The sequence below is a fragment of the Podarcis raffonei genome, chromosome 17 (genome assembly GCF_027172205.1).
Source record: "Podarcis raffonei isolate rPodRaf1 chromosome 17, rPodRaf1.pri, whole genome shotgun sequence".
Lineage (NCBI taxonomy): Eukaryota > Metazoa > Chordata > Lepidosauria > Squamata > Lacertidae > Podarcis > Podarcis raffonei.
Window position 1 is genome coordinate 29036387 of NC_070618.1, and position 23549 is coordinate 29059935.

A 23549-nucleotide genomic window follows, 5' to 3' on the forward strand; every position below is an offset into this window, starting at 1 on the left:
ACCTCCAGCTTCCCCAGCAGCGCGGCAGAAGTCTCGCAAGAGAGGAGCTGCCTGCCCGCCCGCCGCCACCCGTCTCCTCACGACACGCCCCTGAGGGGAAAAAGGGAGAGATGGAGACGCGGCAGCTCATGCGCGCACTCTCTCTCGTGGCGGAGGACTCTGAGCCGCTGCTTCCCTCCCGAGCCGGGCGAGCATGAAACCCAGGAAATTTAAGGGACATAATCAATAAGGGACAGCAGCGGGACATGGCGCTGGGATAAGGGAGTTTCCCGCCAAATAAGGGACAGTTGACAGCTATGCAAATCTCAGATCATGTTGTGATTGGTACCCTGACTTAATTCTCAGGTATTCCCTAATACAAATCCAAAAGGCAGTGCCACGTAAGAGAGAAGGGTCATCATGAGAACATGAGCAAGGCACACTTAGTTCTGTGACTACGTTAGCGATGCGGCCACATCCACCCAGTCCTCAATTTGAGCCAGGATACAACCCCAAGACCTTCTGATCGCAGCCCCTGAACCCTTTTCAATCTCAGGAATCAGTGTTGCTGCATGTGACTGACATATAAGCAACATGAAGCCTAAGGCATTCTGGACACCACAAGATGGCAACTCTAATCCCAACACTGCCTTGGCCAATTCTGAGATTCTTTTTTGCTTGATGGGAGCATCCTTGCCCATTGACGGCTGCATCATCCTGATGCTATGCCCCTCTTGCCACCCCTTGAATGCAGGGCAAAGAGTTCTCTCATCACATCTATCTCTCTGATTGGAGCAGGACTGCATGGTACCGTGTCTCCTGTTGTAGGCTATATTTGCGGAGATAATCTCATCATAATCATAAAATAATCTCATCTCTTTCCTGGACAGGTCCTGCCTCTGCCTCATAATGAAAAAGCCATCAAGTGAAGAGCCACCACACGACGAATGCTTCGAAGTGCCAAGCCACCACATGAGAACAGTTATCAATGCACAAACAACATGGCCACACGAATCAGCTGTAAGCGCCACAGTTGCAGTTCAACAAAACAGAAATGGGTTAGGAAATTAGGAAGTTTCTTTTGACAGATACAATTCACCACTGCATTGTGATTCCAAGAAGCAGTTTCATTTTGAGACCTCTGTTATGCTGCAGAGCAAAAGACATTTTCTTTTCTTTTCCTTTCCTTTATTTTTTTTTTTTATTTTTTTGAAAAAAGTGAAATAATCATTACCAAAAATTGGCTCTGGAGTAGTGTTCCATGTAGAGCTGTTCATCGGAAAAAGGAGCCAAATGAATGTCACTAAATGTTGGAAACATCATTCCTAGTGAACAAAAGATAATATACAGTAGCAAAGTTCAAATCTTCTGTGTAGCCCTACTTAAACATTTGTTGGAAACATCCAGTAAACATCATCCACTCTCCATCTCAAACAGTTTATCTCTTTATAATTCCGGAGTGGATAATAATTTATGCCCTAATTCTTGATCACATTTCAGTAAGCCCATTAGCAACAATAAAGAACTTAAGACGGCAAGTCAAATATGCTGCCATGAGTGATAAAACCTTGCAGTTTTTAACTCATTTGTGATTAGGTATTTAAATAATTTCTTCCTTAAAATCAAAGGCAATATTATATCCTCATTCATCTTCTACAGCTGGAGGAAAAGGATAATATTTCTGAACAACTATCTACAGACTCAACGTATAATTGTTAATACATTGCCACTAAACAAACCATCAACAGTTTCAGATGTTCACTAAACATACTTCAAGGCTGACAATATAAAGGAACTGGTAATGATGCTGTGTGTTTATCAATGATATCAAAAGACTGCAAAACATTTTACAAACCTTATGCCCATTTCACAGACTATCTAATGCAAAACACACAAGCATGAGCACGTTACAGACTTGTACTGCAAACAGAGAAGGACAAGGAATCAGTCATCCATACCTCCATTAAATAAGGTCTTAACCTACCCAACAGCTATGGAAATAAGTCCGGATAATACATTTTTATAAGTGAATTGGTTAAAACCAGTGCACCTGGCAATGCAGAAATGAACTAGCCTATGAAGGAGATGCAGGAAATGTATAGGAAATTATACTTCTACTTAATGAATAATACAATCTTAGCTAGGAGGAAAATTGTTCCATTTCTGCAAACACAGTTTGAGATGGGGAGTTGCATTGTCATAAGGCAATGCCATTGTAAAGAATGTAGAGATTACAGACTGAAATCCTAAAACTCTTTACTCCCAAGTAGTCACTGAATTCAGTATTCATTTAGAGTAAATGGTTTCATGATAGCAATCTCACAGTGCATAGATTTAAAATGCTTTATAAACAGAAATCATTAACCAAGGGGAGCGCAGCTCCATTGCATTTATATCATGAACAAAAAAGACTTAACATTAGTACAAACGGCATTGCCACTAAAGCAGGATTTGAATCAGAAGCACAGAGATGAAGAACTAAACATCTATTACAATAAGAAACACTAACTTTTAAAGCAGCAATGTGTACCACCGGAGGAGGACAAAGAATCTGAACATTTAGGCTAAGAGAGATATTTGCTGCATCCCGAGGAAGACTTGGCATAAAGTCAAACATCTTGCCAGACTTTCCTTTTCCACGCTGCACCCAACTCCCTCTTAGTTTATGCTAGTTTTGTTTTTGCAAAATCCAGACATAATTGTCCAGACACTCTCTACAAAGCATTCTAACAGGTGCTCTGTAGAGAATCCCCCCTCCTGCCTTTTAATTTAAATGGGCTGTAAATTTTTCCCATCCTGCCATTTCCCTAGTCCAGATGCTCCCCAGGACAAAGGTTGTTTTAGAATGAAATCATCTTGAAAGTTTCGGAGTGAGAGCCTTGCTTCTAATATTAATTCAGCTGTCTCTTAGCAGACTTGAGTCAGGGATTCTCTCTAGCAGGGAGTCCAAGACTGTATTTGGAGACAAAAGTGGAAACAGAACTCCTTGGTGATGCATGGTCTCATCTCCGGATTATTGTGTTGAGCTTATTGTGCAGGATATAAGGCATGAATCGAGAAGCAATCAGGAATATCAAATATGCCAGAAAGACGCTAACATGAGCTCTGACAGTGGTGGGAGGGGGGGGTTGTATCCCAAAGACCCTACGAAATCACCACTACTCTGATCCAAGTTGGTAAATTCTTATTTCCTCCTGTTCGTTCCTGCGGAACACAGACTCACCATTTGACTTCAGCCACTTCTTGGCGTGGAGGTAACTTTCCAGCATTCTCTCGTTGAACAGCATATAACCCATTGGCTCAGAAACAATGACGTCGACATTCTCAGGCAAGGAGATTTCCTCAATTTTCCCCGTCAAAACGCTGATCTTATCAGAGAGGTTGTTACTTTGTACTAGAATCTGTAACGGGGAGACATAAAAACACACACAACCAAACTGCATTAGCTTCTTTCATCTATAAATACTATGTATTTATTCAATAGTTCTTTATTTGATTTACAGCCCAGAGTGGCTGGGGAAACCCAGCCAGATGGGCGGGGTATAAATAATAAATTATTATTATTATTATTATTATCCCACCCAAAGGAGCTCAGGATGGCAAACAAGTGATAAGGCGATAAAAACAATTACAATGCAGATGTGGATCAGGAAGGATCTCAACCTAAAAGGCTAGTTGAAGGAGGAAGGTCTTCCGGAGGCCTCCAAAAGACAACAGGCGGCCCCTGTCAAATATTCAAGAGGAGGAATTTCAAAAGGCAGGTGCCACAGTACGGAAGACGCTGAAGAAAGGACATCTAGACATGATGGCACCTACAGAAGCCTCTCACCTGCAGAATGCCATGATCAATGGAATGTTAACAGAGAAGCAGCTCTAGTATCATCTGTGTACTGATGATACCTCTCCCAGCGTTTGAAATTAGCCAGGCACCAGGCGCATTTTGCGCCTATGAGATCCTGGAGACCAAGTGAAGATGCCCAGGGCTGTATTGAGGTTTGATGAGGCCCTCAGCTCCTGAAGGTAATGGGGCCCTTTCTATGTCCAGCTGTCCTTTGTCAACAACAAAATGTCGCTGTTTTTTTGTGTTGAATATATGGTATATGGTCATTTATGGTATCTCAAGCCATTTGCCCATGTTGCCATGCAACCAGTCCATGCAGAATGTAAGCACCCTGTATATAGAAAGGAGAAAACCAGGGATATTTGAGGAAGCAGGCTAGTAGGCGGGGCCTATGACAACAAAACACTGTTGCTGTCTGTAGGTTTTATTTTATTTGTTTTTTTATCTTATATTTTGGAAATGTACATCCAGTTTTTTCCCTTTTAAATTTTTTTTGGGGGGGGGGCCAAGAGAGTGGGGCCCTAAGAAGAAGAGGAGGAGTTTGGATTTGATATCCCGCTTTATCACTACCCTGTTGTTATTGTTTAGTCGTGTCCAGGATGGTGACTGACGTCTCTCCCCCCCCCCCCCCGAGGTGCCTGCCTGGGGATCCTTGGATCTGGACTGTTTTCACACACTAGCAACACATCCTGTAGAATTCTATCCACTATATTTTATCTACACAATCCAAACAGATTGCAGGAACCAAAAAGTCATATTGAAAAATAAGACTTTAGAGCCATCTTGTCCAAAAATGGCAACCAAGCATTCCGTTTAGGCACCCATAACCCTGGTTGAGGGACACGGGCGGCGCTGTGGGTTAAACCACAGAGCCTAGGACTTGCCGATCAGAAGGTCGGCGGTTCAAATCCCCGCGACGGGGTGAGCTCCCGTTGCTCGGTCCCTGCTCCTGCCAACCTAGCAGTTCGAAAGCACGTCAAAGTGCAAGTAAATAAATAGGTACCACTCCGGCGGGAAGGTAAATGGCGTTTCCGTGCGCTGCTCTGGTTCACCAGAAGCGGCTTAGTCATGCTGGCATGCTGGCTCCCTTGGCCAATAAAGCGAGATGAGCGCCGCAACCCCAGAGTTGTTCGCGACTGGACCTAATGGTCAGGGGTCCCTTTACCTTTAACCCTGGTTGAAGGAGCCGTTTGCCACCTAGCTTATATATCTGCGTTTCTAACACTCAAATCTCCTAATATGAGGGGGTATCAAGTAGGCAAATTCAGAAGATCTGTAGAAGCCCACAAGAAGAATGCCTTAAGCTACCTTTGTCTTTGTGTTTCCTTCCACAGCTGCTAAAAACAAATACAATGTTGATGTCGTAGTTTATCTGTTTTGATCATTTGTTGTTTTATTTGTGTCTCCATTTTTGTTGTACATTTTACGTTGTACATTGTCTAGAAGACTGGGGTAATAAGTGACTAATTAATATAAAAAACAAACCAACCACTATCTATTATTATTTTTATTCTTATTATTTCTTACCTGCCCTTAACCAGAATTTCCAGAGCAGTATCTATTTTACTGACAGGCAAAACAAGCTAGAGAAGCACTGTACTCCAATAAAATAGCACTGAAGCAGTTTGATCACATGCCTGACCTTAAGCAGGCAAAATTCAACACATTTCAGTTTAAAAGGCTCAAGATTTTAAGGATTATGATTGCAGCCGAGTCACTCGCTGAAACAAGGCCACAGCCTTTTAAGAATTTGCTTGGGATGAGGGAAACAAACTAGAAAATCTCATCAGATGTTGAAATGCAGAGGCTGGGAAAATATTGCTTTTTGTAGTGCTTCATAAAGCAGCTAGAAATTGGTTATTTTATCTGGCATGACGATGCACTAGGAACCATTAATCCTATGACTGCCAGATGGGCCACCCAAGGACTATGGCGTTACATGACCCTCCTCCCCTCCTCTTTCTCTTGGAATGTAGCCCAATGTGGACCACTTCTGGTGTATAGAACTGGCAATTTTAGTGGACTTACAAACAAATCTCAATCTTTTCCAACTGGTGTTGAAGGAGTTGGCCCATGCCGAGAATGGCTTCTACTACCTGATCTTGTGAGCTTCTGTAAGTAATTGTGAGCTTCTGTAAGTAATTGCGAGTGTCCTCAGCAATGATCCTCTATCATTTTCACTGTTATTCAATGGAAATAAAATGCAGAGCAACTAATATTTTAATATTTTAATGTTTCAATATTTTAATGTTGTATTTTAATTTTGTTTTTAAGTTGTATTCATTCAACTTGTTTTTATTATTGCTTGTTAGCCGCCCTGAGCCCGGCCTTGGCTGGGGAGGGCGGGGTATAAATAATAAATTATTATTATTATTATTATTATTATTAAAGGGCATTGATTGGATGCAGCACATTACACTGCACAATCTCTGACGGAGTGGTCATTAGCTACCTGAAGGAGCACCATCTCTTGAACAAATATGTCCATGTCCTAAAGTCATCTTCAGAGACTTCTCTTCTGGGAGCTCCTATAATCTGGGGGCAGATGGGGGTGACTAGGAAGTACCAGAGTTTCCCACGATGTGTGAACCAGAAAACTATGGTTAATAGTTTCCAGCTATGCCAGGATATGAAAGTGGCTTTCAAATTGGCTTAGGAATCCTGGGTTGTGTAGAAGCCATAAGCCATAGCTCCTCATTGGCACACAACAGGAAGCCGTGGTTTAACTGTGGCTTTCTGGTTTGTTTCCTCACACACATGGAAGGAAAGGGCAAAGGAGCTGTGGGTGGGGACTTAGTTTGCGTACACAGGCATTATCTTATTAAGACAGGATTCAATCACGTAAACCAGGTCAATGTGTTGAAGGAAGGGAGATGAAATATATTAAATCAAGACGACTACTGTGAAAAAGCAGCTTAACAGAACAAAACTAGCCACTTAATTCCCTTTTCTGTTTCCAAATTTCACCTTTTGTTCAGTAGAAACCCTCATCCTCAACCCTCATCCACAATGACATTAGCATCTATAAGAACGATCACTTCTTGTTTTTGGGCCTCTTTGGAAAATAAAGGCTCCTATATAGATCCCCGCCTCCAAACAGCCTCAGATATTCCTCTGTATTCCTAACAGCCTCTGTATTCCTCAAGGGCCAATTTTTTATTTCTAATGATCCCCAGCGCAAGTTGACCTCTTCCCCATAGACAACTGTTCCTCACGCATAGCTGCTCCCATGTCCTGTTTGTTCAAGTGCTCGCCATAAACTCCCTTCAGCTTGACACAAAATTCTTACTTAATCTTTATACAAGTAGCTGAAATCTCAGCCCTAAACACGTTTGTCTGAAAACACCCCATTTGTTTCAGTAGAGCACATTTCCAACTGAGCTTAGGATCGCAGCATTTCAACTGTAAGTCTAAATTAGGGAGTCGTGCGGGGAAAAACTTGGCACACTGAACTGAAAACACCAGCTGGTCATTTATAATTTTCTATGTTCAACCAAATGATGTCTGTGACATGACAACACAGCACATAATTTTAAATCTAATCCAAATTATTTTTGCATTCTGTTACAGTCCATATGACTTCGGGAACAGCCAATATATTAAGATATCCATAGTTTTGGATAAGCGGCAGAGCCATTTAATTGAATGGCATCTATATATAGCTTTTTTTTAAAAGGGAAAGGTAGTAACCACTACGTGCAGATTTCAGTTCTTCCCATTCCTAAACTCCAGATTTGTGTAACTTTTCAGTCTACTGATTTGTCCCTACTGGGCTGGTCTACAAAACTGGCAATAAGGACATCATTCGTTTCCCGAAGAAAGTTGTTGGGGATGTCCCAGGAGCCCCCCAACTGGGGGACATGTCACTCATTCCTGGTTGATGTTATTAAGTCCATCAAGGACCAGGAGAGGCAGCTGCCTGGTTGTAGCCTCCAATATCGGTGCTTCAGACAGTAATGCTTTCACTGGTTTTCAGGTACAGCAAAAATATCATAGTCATGTAATGGGTAAAGTAAACGTAAAGGGACCCCTGACCATTAGGTCCAGTCATGACCGACTCTGGGGTTGCGGCGCTCATCTCGCTTTATTGGCCAAGGGAGCCGGCGTTTGTCCGCAGACAGCTTCCGGGTCATGTGGCCAGCATGACTAAACCACTTCTGGTGAACCAGAGCAGCGCATGGAAACACCGTTTACCTTCCCGCCGGAGCGGTACCTATTTATCTACTTGCACTTTGATGTGCTTTCGAACTGCTAGGTTGGCAGAAGCAGGGACCGAGCAACGGGAGCTCACTCCGTCACAGGCATTTGAACCACCGACCTTCTGATCCTAGGCTCTGTGGTTTAACCCACAGCGCCACCCGCGTCCCACATGTAATGGGAGGTTCTAAATAAATTTATTTTACATTATTGAGCCATATGCAACTCTTGTTGACTAGGACTAATTCAGTGAAATATTTGCATCTTCAGTGGACTTTTCCACTGAACAGACTTGTCAAAGCAGCTCTTTGTAAAATTTCAGTTACATTTGCTATGGGAGACACATGACCCTTCCAGATTTGCATCTATTGTATGGGTTGTTTTACAGATTGATGGGCTGACTGTCTACCTTTCATTTCACTTTTAATCTGTATACGGCCTTTCTATATTACCGCACACAAGGCAGTTTATAGGCCGAAGAAGCAGCAAAGATCACACACCTTATAAAAATCTGATCCAATACAGAAATGCCACTATAAAAACGTAGCTTTAAATAAACAACTTATATCAAATAGAAGTAATATTCAACAATCCATTAGAATATAATAGCACACAATAAAATTAAATATCAGCAAATGATAATTAAACAGAAATTCACTCTTAATTGCAATAAATAATTTCTAAACTATAATCATTAAAAATAACAGAGAGTCACAGTGCATAAAATAACACAATACAAACTGAGAAGCCAAGACACACAATTGACAAAATTATTATTTTTTAAATATCTCTGAACTCCTCTTGTCTCTTCCCTGCTGCTTCTGTCTGTTCCCCAACCCTGCACCTCTCAGAAAACAGAACTGGGACTCCTGGACTAAAGAAAAGGTAAAGTTAAAAGGTAAAGGACCCCTGGATGGTTAAGCCCAGTCAAAGGCGACTATGGGGTTGCGGTGTCCATCTCGCCTTTCAGGCCGAGGGAGCCGGCGTTTGTCTGCAGACACCTTTTCTGGGTCATGTGGCCAGCAGGACTAAACCGCTTCTGGCGCAACAGAACACCGCGACGAAAACCAGAGCACATGGATATGCCATTTACCTTCCCACCCCAGAGGTACCTCTTTATCTACTTGCACTGGTGTGCTTTCGAACTGCTAAGTTGGCAGGAGCTGGGAAAGAGCAACAAGAGCTCATCCCGTCATGCGGATTTGGACCGCCAACCTTCCGATCGGCAAGCCCAAGAGGCTCAGTGGTTTAGACCACAGCGCCATCCGCATCCCACTAAAAAAGTTCTTTAGTCCTGGACTAAAGAACCAGAATCAGAGCTGGAGGGAGGGGGCTTTCGAGACCATCCATCCCAACTCCTTGATCCAGGAAGGAAATCCAGAGCTGGAGGATCTGCCACTGATGGCTGCCTAGGTAAAGGTAAAGGGGACCCCTGACCTTTAGGTCCAGTTATGACCGACTCTGGGGTTGCGGCGCTCATCTTGCTTTATTGGTCGAGGGAGCCGGCGTACAGCTTCCGGGTCATGTGGCCAGCATGACTAAGCCACTTCTGGCGAACCAGAGCAGCGCACGGAAATGCCATTTATCTTCCCGCCGGAGCGGTACCTATTTATTTACTTGCACTTTGACGTGCTTTCGAACTGCTAGGTTGGCAGGAGCAGGGACTGAGCAGTGGGAGCTCACCCTGTCGCGGGGATTCGAACCACCGACCTTCTGATCGGCAAGTCCTAGGCTCTGTGGTTTAACCCACAGCGCCACCCGCATCCCTAACCTCTGCTGCCTAACCTCTGCTTAAAGACCTTGAGGGAGGGAGAGAATTGCCCTCCCCTGGTAACAGAGGTCCTGCAGTGAAAGCAAGTCTAGGCTCCACCCTGAAACAAAGAGGAGTAATAAGGATTGCACAGAAGCAATGGGCAACAGCAACTCAAACTGCTGGCCCTCCTCAGTTTGCAGCACACCGATGCAGATCTTGTTTCTCTTGCACACAACAAAGCCTGCCAAACTCATTCAGCCGTGGGACCCAATCCAATGTGCTCACCTCAGCATATTTGGCCACAGAGCTGGCTTCCACTGCATAGACTTTTCTCGCTCCAGCCTGCACAGCAAAAAACGAAAGGATTCCTGACCCACAGCCAACATCTAGGATCACCTTGAAACAAAAGAAGGGGAGAAATAATCTCTGTTTGTGATCCAAGATTTAAATTTATTGCATTCACTAAATATAAAACACACTCAGCCGAGCCTATTAGATTCTTGAATGGTGCAGAATCAGGGAAAAGCAGATAAACTGGCTTGGGTGGCCAGATCTGTTCACCTGAAGAAAGATTTAAAGTAGTATACTGGAGGGCACAAGAGATAAATGCTTTCCATAATGAAGATTTTCCACTCTAGAAGGGATCCCAAGGTATTCTTTCCTTGCTATATGGGCCACAGCCTGGGGAAAAACCTTCTGGTATCCACGAAAAAGCTATAATAGTATATATTTTTACAATACTATATAGTATTTCTTTAAGCCAAGCATCCATTTTCTTTGAAGAGGAAGTGTACTTCTGGTTGTGATGTGCACAATCAGGTTTTACGACAAAACCCAACAGTATCAAAGTACACCTTTCCATTAAATATATATATATATGCTTGTTCTGATACAAACATGGTAAATTAAATTTAAACAGAAAATTGCTTAATTCTGAAAACCGCTAAAAGCAAAACTGGTCACCTTTTAGTCATTAAATGGATCTAACTTATGTAATAAACCCACAGGATCTAACTTATGTAATAAACCCACATTATAAGCTTCAAGTGACTGCTGCAAAATTTCTGCCAGCATCTCAGAATCCCACTTAATTGCTTGCACCTCCTTACGAAAGAGCAATAAAATTTGTAAAGTGGTAAATCACCAAGACTCTTGTTCTGGGGAAATACATAGCCTTACCATGGGGGGGGGGATACAACTGACTATGTTTGGGGGGGGTTGGGATGTGTTTGGTTCCTCATAAAAGTTGACAGCAGGGCTGAGTTAATGGCCTTAAAAAGCGAGTCATTAGGTTGGTTCAAGACCAAATGAGAAACCCAAAGCAATAAAGGACTAATTTCTCCTCATGTGCCAGAAAATTAATGTTACCGTGGAAACCATGTACCACATGCCAGTCTTAAAGTGTACTTTTGATAAAAATGAGTCTAGTCTAATGAAAATAATCCTGTTGCATTTCCGCAGCTCCAACTATAATCACTCCAATTTTGTTACAGTGGTACCTTAGTTCCCAAACGCCGAAAGCCTGCAAGTGTTCCGGTTTTTGAACGTTTTTTGGAACCTGGATGTCTGACGCAGCTGTCAGCTATTGTTTCCGGGGCGCCTGCACCAATCAGAAGCCACGCCTTGGTTTTCAAATATTTCGGAAGTCAAACAAACTTCCAGAACAGATTAAGTTTGGCACTTTTGTTTCTGCTGTTTATTTTGCGTTTTTGTTTTTGAGGGTTTTTCAATTATGGTACTTTGTTTTTGTGACTGTGTGGAACCCAGTTCAGCTACTGATTGATTGATTGATTGTGTGACTGCAGAAATGGATAAAAGCCCCCCATCCAAACAATGACTGTCATCAGTGCAGGTAAAGAAAAAAATGAGTTTTTATTTTTATCATCTACAATACTGCCTTCTATATTTTATAGTACAGTACATTGATTATTGCTTTCATTTTATGGAAATGGTCTTGTTAGTAAAATTCATGTTAAATGGCTGTTTCAGGGGTTGTTTTTAAAAATCTGGAACGGATTACTTTGTTTTGCATTACTTTCTATGTGAAAGTGTGCCTTGGTTTTGGAATGCCTTGGTTTTGGAACGGACTTCTGGAACAGATGAAGTTTGAGAACCAAGGTACAGAGATTCAGGGGATACTCAAACTTGCAAACACGGCCATCTTATTTTCAGTTCCTACTACAGGATCAAATGAGCTCTCTTTTATATCACCGACGGAAAACTGCAACAGCCCGTTTCAATCCGTTTGTGTGCTTGAAACCATTAACCCCACAGAGCAGCTGTGATACTGTCAGGCTTTTAAAAATAAAAAATGCAAATATGGGTGGGAGTTAATAATGAAGATCAAAAAACAAGAACCAAACCAAACCGATTTCTTAGCCAAGTAATATAAGAACATAGGAAACAGGAGATCATGATACAGTGGTGCCCCGCAAGACGAATGCCTCGCAAGATGAAAAACTCGCTAGACGAAAGGGTTTTCCGTTTTTTGAGCCGTTCCGCAAGACGAATTTCCCTATGGGCTTGCTTCGCAAGATGAAACGTCTTGCGAGTTCTTGCGAGTTTGTTTCCTTTTTCTTAAAGCCGCTAAGCCGTTAATAGCCGCTAAGCCGCTAATAGCCGTGCTTCGCAAGACGAAAAAACCGCAAGACGAAGAGACTCGCGGAACGGATTAATTTCGTCTTGCGAGGCACCACTGTACTGTCAAAAATTCCTCAGAGGTGGGCAAGGGTAGAAGGCGCCTTCATAGAAACTGCGAGGTTTCGTTTTCCTGTATGTTTAAAGATTCTGACTTCAACGATGCTTCCCGTCTATTGACTTGGGGAAGAGGTGAGGAGAGCCGCTTTCTGGCCCCTGACGGGAGGCTGTGGGGCTCACAGAGATCCAGGATCCATCCCTTTCTGTGTTGGGCATGTCTCATAGGGCAGCCCTTGAGAAAGGAAGGGGCTGTAGCCGGGGGACAGAAGACACGCTTTGCACACAGAAGAAGATGCCTGTTTCTTGTGAAACATATCTGAAGCAGCTTCAGGCTGGAAGAGATCTGAGCCTGAGATCCTCAGGAGCTCCTGGCGGTCAGAGCAGATCCTGTGCTCACTGAATGGCACCTGGTTCAAACGTATGCCTGAATTATAAGTAAAGGTAAAGGGACCCCTGACCTTTAGGTCCAGTCGTGGCCAACTCTGGGGTTGTGGCGCTCATCTCGCTTTATTGGCCAAGGGAGCCGGCGTACAGCTTCCGGGTCATGTAGCAAGCATGACTAAGCCGCTTCTAGCGAACCAGAGCAGCGCACGGAAACGCCGTTTACCTTCCCGCCAGAGCAGTACCTATTTATCTACTTGCACTTTGACGTGCTTTCGAACTGCTAGGTTGGCAGAAGCAGGGACCGAGCAATGGGAGCTCACCCCGTTGCAGGGATTCGAACCGCCGACCTTCTGATCGGCAAGTCCTAGGCTCTGTGGTTTAACCCACAGCGCCACCCACGTCCCATGAATTATAAGTAGGGATAGGCAAAATCTGTCCATTTCAGTTTTCCTACGTATCTCATTTTCCAATCTAAAGTTCACTTCTCCACAATTCCACATAGCTTGCAATTTTTAAAAGGAGTGAAAATTCACAAGCATTTCACAGTGAATTTCTTCTTTGTAAGCAATTTTGCCTCCTATATACATTTTTGCAAGGCAATTTTCAAGAATATAATGCATTTATGTATGTTATTTTCCACTAATGGACACTTTACGGCAGTATATGCATTTCTGTGCGTATTATTTGCCTGGCAAACTGCACTGCAGAATTGGGGGAAATGGCGTAATGGTTAGAGTGTGGGACTAGGGCCTAGGAGAGAGCAGGGTTCGAATCCCCACTTAGCTACAAAAGTCACTGGGTGACCTTGGAGTCAGTCACCATCTCTTAGCCTAATCCGCCTCACAGGGTTGTTGTGAGGGTGAACTGGGGAGGAGGAGAACCACGTACACCACTTTGAGCTCCTTGGAAGATAAAGGTGGTCCATAAATGTAATACATAAATGAAAAATAAAAGAGGTCTGAGTTTTGGTTTGTGTATTGTACCGGGAACTACAAATTAGGAAGGCTCACATTTAGATGCAAACTATACTGAATGTCTCTCCCTTCTGTAATTATAACAATAGTATGAACAAGACTGTAGGCAGGTGGACCAGTGCAAATATTTAGAATCGGGGTGCCAACATAACTGATTATTTGCTTCCAGAATTAAGCCACAAAGAGGAAGACACACATATCCAGAAAACATGGCCAACTAATACAACTGATCCTTTTTTACAATAATCATTTTGTCTTCTATCCCTTATCTAAGGATGCTTATTTAACATGTAATATTGTCTTCTTCCTGTACAGTGGTACCTCGGGTTAAGTACTTAATTCGTTCCGGAGGTCCGTACTTAACCTGAAACTGTTCTTAACCTGAAGCACCACTTTAGCTAATGGGGCACAATTTCTGTTTTCATCCTGAAGCAAAGTTCTTAACCTGAAGCACTATTTCTGGGTTAGCAGAGTCGGTAACCTGAAGCGTATGTAACCTGAAGTGTATGTAACCTGAGGTACCACTGTATTCCTTCCGTTATCTTTTCTGTTTGGTTTCTGTTCGGTAATTTTGTGGTTTTGGCTTGTTGCAATGTCTGTTATAACGGAAAATTCAATAAAAATATTGTACACACACACACACAGAGAGAGAGAGAGAGAGAGAGAGAGAGAGAGAGAGAGAGAGAATTGGGGTGGGCAGACTTTTAACAGGGCTTACCTTATCCTTAAAATCTATATGGTTCTGTAGTATTGCTCTGTGATATGTGGCCGTCCTTACAAAATCCTGCATCATGTTCTGTTGCTGGGATAAGCAGCCATAAAACTAAACAGGAAAAACAGGAACAAATATATGAAATTGCGCCCTTCCCCCCTTGCCTGCTGCACTTCACACAAGAAGGGCAAAGTCATGGCTGCAGAAACCAGCTCTGAGCAGGAAGTGCAGAAACACAGGGAAAGTAATGAATTTACCTCTTCTAGGTTTGTGATGCAATGGACCTCTACCTGAAAATATTGAGCTGCAGAGGATTCTTCGGTTCTCTGATTGAACACGGAGTGCTCCTTATTCCAATTCCTGCAGTTCTTCAGCACATTTGAAAACATGCTATATTCTGAAACAGAAACGGTGAATTTAATTAAATACAGAGGCCTGAGAGGCGGGCCACTCAAATTCACAGCAGGTTTTGATAGGGTACCTGGGGCGGAGGGAAATGGTATTGGCTATGCAAAACAGCAGCTGTTTATATTAAAGTAAACAGCATCATGCGAAATGGTAGGCAGTAGAAGGAAAGAAACTGAATGATCACTGAGCTGCTCTCTACCCTCTGCAAAACATAATGTAACATTCTGCTGAACTAAATGTGCAAAGGTAAAAAGGTAAAGGGACCCCTGACCATTAGGTCCAGTCGTGGCCGACTCTGGGGTTGCGGCGCTCATCTCGCTTTATTGGCTGAGGGAGCCGGTGTACAGTTTCCGGGTCATGTGGCCAGCAGGACTAAGCCGCTTCTGGTGAACCAGAGCAATGCACGGAAACGCCGTTTACCTTCCCGCCGGAGTGGTACCTATTTATCTACTTGCACTTTGACGTGCTTTCGAATTGCTAGGTTGGCAGGAGCAGGGACCGAGCAACGGGAGCTCACCCTGCCACGGGGATTCAAACCGCCGACCTTCTGATCAGCAAGTCCTAGGCTCTGTGGTTTAACCCACAGCGCCACCCACGTCCCAATGTGCAAAGAGCAAGCCACAAATTATACTCTGTGCTCTTTCATCTGTGTGTTCCTTTCCTTAAGACAGGTTAGCTCACTGGGGTGAAGTGCTCTTAAGGAAAGTAGAGTTGCGACTGCCATTGATTTATGTGTCACTAAAACAGCTGGGGAATCCACCAAGATCAGCCTCCCCCCTTCGCTCTGCAGCCCGACACACCTGACCCGTGCAGCAGCCATGCAGCTCCTGCCAAATGAGATGCGCTGTGGTGAAGGGGGCTGTGGTGGTGGAGGAGGGCGGAATTTTAAAAATAGCATGGACTTGCATATAGAAGATGCATCCACTTGCTCTCTAGAAATCCTCCTCTGCTCACTCAGCCACCCTTGCCACAGCCCAGGCTGGCATTTCTCTGGCGCCAACCCAATGCCCACAACACAGTAGCATAAACGCAAGAGATCTTAATTAATTTAATTAATTTTATAATGAATGATTTTAGAGTATTGTTTGTGTTGTACTTTTGTATTGTTTTATTGTTGTTAGCCGCCCTGAGCCCGGCTTCGGCTGGGGAGGGCGGGATATAAATAAAATTTATTATTATTATTATTATTATTATTATTATTATTATTATTATTACTGCAAGATTCTTTCTGAAACCAGTGTTGACACCAGTCCTCTTGTTTTTCAACTGAACTGTGCTCCTCTCAAGATGGCAGCAAGTACCCCCTGTGAGACGGCGGGCAAAATATTCCTCGGATGAGCTGCTCTAAATAGACGGTCATTGTTTGGGAAAGACAAGACGATATGCGCAAGACACACTGGCAGCCGATTTTATGGCTTGCTTGATGCAACTCAGATGCTGCACACATGTTCTTCGGGAAACAGAGACAACCATCTAGGATTTATAGCTGTCTAAATGGTGGAACGGAAGGAATGAGGAGAGCTCTGTCCTCTGCATAAATTCAGGGCAGGCATCCATTCGCCACCAGAAAGACGGGTGAAATGGGGGTCTGGAAATCTAAATCGACATAACTCTCAAGTAATACGCAATGGTAAGTGTGGCGATCACACAGGGCCCCCGGACGTCTGACGGTGTATTGACATTGTGCCACCACTGTAATTGCTTTCTTCGCTGCCACCAACCCATTTCCCTCGGGTACACACGGAGTCCAGACAGTTGTTAACATTAACAAATAATCAAGCTTATTTTTTATAAGCATGAAAAAGCTTATGGTTTCAGTTAATTTTTCTTGGCAGTTTCTTAATCTTAGTTTCTTTACTGACCCAATGTTCCTAACAACTTCAAACTGATTATTCCAACTATCTGACTCCACCTAACAATTCCTCTCACTCTCTCACAACACAACTCGACAACCCACAGACTATTCCTCCCTCTGCCTTCTCCAACTCCCAACTCTCAACTGACTTCCACACACTCCAACTCTAACTCTAACTCCTCCCCTATGTTTCCACTGGCCAATCACTTCACACTCATTTAACCCTTTCCTTATGACCCACCTAGGAGGCAAGCGCCACAGTAAGTTTACAAACAGACTTCGTTCTAAACAATCAGAAGATTGTAGACCCTGCTCTTCAAAGATGCCTTGTGCTACTAGAAGCTTAAACTGGGTCGAAGATGCAAAGCAGTTGAAGCCCAATCTCTGACTTGGGACAAAACTGGAGCTCTGCACCCAAGGCCCTGTTGTCCAAGGCACTTGGGCCCCGGCATCTTTGACTGCTGCCCAAAAGAGCAACCCTGAATATCTACCCTGCAATATCCAGGACATAAGAACTTGATGCACCACTTTGCTGAAGCTAAGCAGGTTCCGGCCTGGTCAGTGCAAGAATGGGAGACCCCCTGAGAACCCTCCTTCCCACTGCCTTGAGTCCCAGGACAGAAGAAGGAGAGCTATAGATCTACTAATTAACTAACAAATCATGTTTGAGCCTTCCTATTCATGCAAGTGGCAGCCAATTAAGTCAAATGGGGGCCTGGAAACTCAAAAACATGGGCCCATAGACATTGCAAGAAACTCACAGCAGCTGCTTTAAACAGAAGGCACATGTTTCTTGTGATTTCAAGTTGTCAGAAAAACATTTGATCTTGATACCTACACTCTATAGCCTGACGTCTGAGAATGTCTGACACCCTTGGGTATTATTAAAAAGCAACATATATTCAAAACAATGTTGCCCAGTTGTTTGGTTCCAACACAGTATGATGGTGTAAAACTTTGAAACAGCTTTGAAGGAATTTGCCACCATTACAGAGAAGCAGGACACCCTTTCTGTTAAATTCTCCACGGACCAACAGATGTCAAAGGCTGTCCAATGTGCAAAATATTTCAGACATAGAGGCAAACAAGGAAAGCCTACAGTGAGATGTTGCAGGACACGGATAGCACTGTGGTCTAAACCACTGAGCCTCTTGGGCTTGCCGATCAAAAGGTCGGCAGTTCGAATCCCCGTGACGGGGTGAGCTCCCATTGCTCAGTCCCAGCTCCTGCCAACCTAGCAGTTCAAAAGCAAGCCAGTGCAAGTAGATAAATAGGTACCACTGTGGTGGGAAGGTAAATGGCATTTCCATGTGCTCTGGATCTGTCACGGTGTCCCACTGCGCCAGAAGTGGTTTAGTTATGCTGGACACATGACCTGGAAAGCTGTCTGCGGACAAACGCTGGCCTGAAAGCGAGATGAGCTCCCGCAACCCCATAGTTGCCTTTGACTGCACTTAAACCATCCAGGGGTCCTTTACCCTTTACCATTCTCCCCAAACTAAATGTGTGTGGAATATTAAAACTATACCAAACTGTGTTTTTTTCAATTTCCCCAAAAACACACAGCTTTGGGGAAAAACGGGGGGGGGGTATTTTTCTGCTTTCCCCCCAGGCCTTCCCATCTCTAGTTGTACTTCTGCAAACCTCAATATCTTGGACTGGTTGATCCTCAGGGTCTCTTCCAACTCTACAATTCTATAGTTCTATGAACTCAGAGGGACGCGGGTGGCGCTGTGAGTTTAACCACAGAGCCTAGGACTTGCCGATCAGAAGGTCGGTGGTTCGAATCCCTGCGACGGGGTGAGCTCCCGTTGCTCAGCCAACATAGCAGTTTGAAAGCACGTTAAAGTGCAAGTAGTAATAAAATTAGGAATATTTAAAGGTTTAAGAGACCAGGTTTCCTGCAGAAGTATTATATCATAAGACTCAAGAAAAATTATAAAATCAGAATCAGCTAATTTACATGAGAGTCCAGCTACATTCCAGGACATAATAGAAAGAGTTTGGAGAGATCTTTGATTTAAGGGTGCTAGTGAGGTAAGCGTGGTGCATTCCGGATGTCACACCAAGTTCCTCTGATTCTTACTATTAGCCCTTTCAGCGGGTTCAGATAGTTCAGATGCTAATTCGATGATGTTTAAAGATGTATTCAGTGTGCTCACATTTGAGGAGGGTGGAATGCTAAGTTTGCAACCTGGTGCACCCATGCTGGGGACTTTATTTGGGGAGCCCAATTCAGTCTCATTTAATTCTCTCATTTTATCCCATGCTAATGTAGTGACCAGGTTTGCCTCTGAGATGGGTTGCATGTGAGCTGGGTTATAGGAGGGGCGTTTCGATTCCAAGATCTGAGAGGATGGATTCATCTCCGCAACAACCAATTGGCCTGGGGTGACGGAGGGTTTCCCGACCCATAAATCCAGCTCGTGACGATAGAAGCATGAAGCCTGATCTGGGACATAATCAGATATGTTTTGGTTGTGTGGTCCCAGTTGGTCCTTCGTCAGCTTTGTCAGACAAGAACGAAGGTTATTCAGTCTATAGAGTATTTTGTTCTGAGTTTCTTGGGGGAGAGCGCAGTAGGAGTTAATTAAGTTATTTTCAAAACTTTCGAACCCATTACCTTGGCTCGCCTCATATAAAGTCCCAGGAGAGTCTGGTCTTTGAAGATCATTAGCAAGTAACTCTGGGTGGTGATTAGGCGAGTCCTCATTGGCTTTTATATCAATTAAAGTGTGGTATTCAGCCTTTTGATGAGGTGCTGCAGTCGAGGTTGCAGGACTGGGGAATAGTGGGATAGGAGAGGCCTCATTTTTAAAGTATCATGATATTTTTACACCACTTGTCTTTAGGTGTTCTCTGTGTTTATATATCAGTTAAAGTGCAAGTAGATAAATAGGTACCGCTCTGGCGGGAAGGTAAACGGCGTTTCCGTGCGCTGCTCTGGTTCGCCAGAAGCGGCTTACTCCTGCTGGCCACATGACCCGGAAGCTGTACGCTGGCTCCCTCGGCCAATAAAGCGAGATGAGCGCCGCAACCCCAGAGTCAGTCACGACTGGACCTAATGGTCAGGGGTGCCTTTACCTTTACCTTTATGAACTTGGAGCATGCAAAATAGTGTATAAGAAAGTGCACCCAAGTTACTGGTTTACGGGGGTGGAAGTGTACAGAGGGGGAGAAACTTTGAGACATGTACAGAACTATGAATGCCACCAATCACTTACCAGAATGGGACCTGAATTGAAGTAAGGCATTGTTATAGCCAAGCGATATCAAGATTGATTCTTTTCCCACACGGCAATATTCGGTATCTTTGTTGACCAAGCATTTAAACACACAAACGCCATCAGCTGCGGGGAGGGGAAAAACATGTTAGCGCTTATTACAAAACAAAGAGACAGATACATACATATGTATATATTACTGGCGGATGATCCACAGCTTGCCTTGGTGGATGGCATTTTTAATTCATATATTTTTCTCATTATTTATCTGCCCCTTTTGGTTTTTTTTTATTATTCATGCCAACAGCTCCATCTTTACCTAATTGTTTTGGGAATGCAAAAGTTCTCTGTAAAAGAAGCACTGTTAAAGCACCAGCTCAGAGCTGTTCCTAGTGCAATTGCCTCAGGAAAGGACAATGTTCTCATTTAGGAAGTCTCTAAGGAAGTTTCGGGACGCGGGTGGCGCTGTGGATTAAACCACAGAACCTTGTTGTTTAGTCGTTTAGTCGTGTCCGACTCTTCGTGACCCCATGGACCAGAGCACGCCAGGCACCTCTGTCCTCCACTACCTCCCGCAGTTTGGTCAAACTCATGCTGGTAACCTCGAAAACACTATCCAACCATCTCGTCCTCTGTCGCCCCCTTCTCCTTGTGCCCTCCATCTTTCCCAGCATCAGTGTCTTCTCCAGGGAGTCTTCTCTTCTCATGAGGAGGCCAAAGTACTGAAGCCTCAGCTTCACGATCTGTCCTTCCAGTGAGCACTCAGGGCTGATTTCCTTAAGAATGGATGCGTTTGAACCTAGGACTTACCAATCAGAAGGTCGGCGGTTCAAATCCCCGCAATGGGGTGAGTTCCCATTGTTTTGTCCCTGCTCCTGCCAACCTAGCAGTTCAAAAGCACGTCAAGTGCAAGTAGATAAATAGGTACCGCTCCAGCGGGAAGGTAAATGGTGTTTCTGTGTGCTGCTCTGTTTCGCCAGAAGCGGCTTAGTCATGCTGGCCACATGACCCGGAAGCTGTACGCCGGCTCCCTCGGCCAATAAACTCACCACAACTCCAGAGTCGGCCACGACTGGACCTAATGGTCAGGGGTCCCTTTACCTTTAAGGAGGTTTCACCTCTTCCTCCCTGCCCCCAATGCTCAGCAGTGTGAAAAACAACAAGAACGGATGTTTTAAAGAAGAGGATTAATCTCTGGATGTACGTAGATCAGCAGCCAGGAGAAGGAATAGCAACAAAAGAAGAACTATTTTTAAAATCTACATGGACACAGCAAACATAGCAGCAAAGAAGAGTTTAAGGGATGAATTGGATTTGGAAGAATAAACTCCCGATTTGGACATCTGGAGATATTATATGTTGAAGGAATTGCGGGCGGGACTAAATTATGAGCAGCAGACAGAAAATAAAATAGTAATGAAAGAATTGTGGAATAGATAAAAATAAAATGCAGCACAGAAGGGTTCTTTTCAGAGGGCCAGGAAACCTTTTATAAGGGGACGCATCACTAGGGGTGTTATTTTCCTGCAGGAGAAGGGGGAATGCAAGTGGTTTATTCACGTTTCCCTCCTTGAGGTTCCTATTAATATGGACTTTGGTGGCAGCCAGCTTAACCTGTGCTTTTGGGGGGATTCTTCTTCTTTCTGAAGTACCGTCCCCCAAAATGAGAAAAACGTTTATTTAAGCATCTTTAGATGTGGAGAGATTTTACTTTCTTGGGCTCCATGATCACTGCAGATGGTGACAGCAGCCACGAAATTAAAAGACGCCTGCTTCTTGGGAGAAAAGCAAAGACAAACCTAGACAGCATTTTAAAAAGTAGAGACATCACCTTGCCAACAAAGGTCCGTATAGTAAAAGCTATGGTTTTCCCAATAGTGATGTATGGAAGTGAGAGCTGGACCATAAAGAAGGATGATTGCTGAAGAATTTATGCTTTTGAATTATGGTGCTGGAGGAGACTCTTGAGAGTCCCATGGACTGCAAGAAGATCAAACCTCTCCATTCTTAAGGAAATCAGCCCTGAGTGCTCACCGGAAGGACAGATCGTGAAGCTGAGGCTCCAGTATTTTGGCCACCTCATGAGAAGAGAAGACTCCCTGGAAAAGACCCTGATGTTGGGAAAGATGGAGGGCACAAGGAGAAGGGGACGACAGAGGACGAGATGGTTGGACAGTGTTCTCGAAGCTACCAGCATGAGTTTGACCAAACTGCGGGAGGCAGTGGAAGAGAGGAGTGCCTGGCGTGCTCTGGTCCATGGGGTCACAAAGAGTCAGACACGACTAAACGACTAAACAACAACATAATAAAAGGGGCGGAGACATAATAGCTATAACTATCTGCAAATGGTTTTACAAGATGCAAAACTAGCACGTAGTTTGAGACCCACAGATGCAACCCATCTTGTTGCTTACTTACGGTATTTTTGGCAGAAAGAAGAAGATATATGTTTAGCTCACCATGCAAAAACTATTTTTCCTATTTTATGGGAAAAGAACTGTCATAGTTGAATGCGAGAATATATAATTAACTTGTCTGAATATCCACTAATTTACCAGGCGCACAAAAGCAGGGGGGACAAAAGGAGTTTTTGCACAAAAGTGACATCTGATTAAGACACTAATATTTTGCATAGCTGCTGTCAAACTGTCTGTCTGGATTCAAAATCTATTAGAGCTTTGATATCCTGTTCAAATGCTACAGAAAACCAGAGATTTCTGTGTGGGTGGTTAGGCTGCAGAAAAGGAGCCTCACTCATTGATCAAGAGAGCAGCCCTATGGAAATAGGTTACAACTAACCTAAGAGAAGGATGAAATGGCGAGCACCAAGATCTGTTACTGCTGACTGTGTTAGAAACTCCTATCTATAAGCTAAGTGCCAAATGGCTCCTTAAACCAGGGTTACAGTTACCAAAACGGAATATCGAGTTGCCATTTTGGGGCCAGACGGCTCAAAAGTTGTATTTTTCAATGTGACTTTTTAGAACCTGAAATTCATTCTGATTGTGCAGATAAAATATGAGAGTTGGAATTCTACAGGATGTGTTGCTGGGGTGTGAAAACAGTCCAGATCCATTGATCCCCAGGCACGCGCCTCAGGTCCAATCCTGGCGCCCGGACATCTTCCCTTGCTTGCAAGTGGACAATGAAAGGTAAAGGTAAAGGGACCCCTGACCATTAGGTCCAGTCGTGGCCGACTCTGGGGTTGCGGTGCTCATCTCGCTTTATTGGCCAAGGGAGCCGGCGTGCAGCTTCCAGGTCATGTGGCCAGCATGACTAAGCCGCTTCTGGCAAACCAGAGCAGCGCACGGAAATGCCATTTACCTTCCCGCCGGAGCGGTACCTATTTATCTACTTGCACTTTGAAGTGCTTTCGAACTGCTAGGTTGGCAGGCGCTGGGACCGAGCAGCGGGAGCGCACCCCGCCGCGGGGATTCGAACCGCCGACCTTTCAATTGGCAAGCCCTAGGCGCTGAGGCTTTTACCCACAGCGCCACCCGCGTCCCCCAAGTGGACAATAGCCAG

General features: G+C 44.1%; 1 protein-coding gene across 2 annotated transcripts in view; it reads right to left on the reverse strand.

Moving 5' to 3' along the window:
• The window catches only part of LOC128405012 (histone-arginine methyltransferase CARM1-like), a 58410-nt gene that overhangs the window by 19591 nt on the left and 15270 nt on the right, over window positions 1–23549 (reverse strand). Inside the window, exons 2-7 of one of the 2 annotated variants that reach the window (XM_053371180.1) lie at window positions 20025–20150; window positions 14795–14934; window positions 14544–14648; window positions 10056–10166; window positions 3203–3380; window positions 1214–1304 (exon numbers count right to left, since the gene is read on the reverse strand). In XM_053371180.1, coding sequence (XP_053227155.1) covers window positions 1214–1304; window positions 3203–3380; window positions 10056–10166; window positions 14544–14648; window positions 14795–14934; window positions 20025–20150 — 751 coding nt within the window. The remainder of the gene's footprint in view (window positions 1–1213; window positions 1305–3202; window positions 3381–10055; window positions 10167–14543; window positions 14649–14794; window positions 14935–20024; window positions 20151–23549) is intronic. The other variant, XM_053371181.1, reaches the window with a different exon arrangement.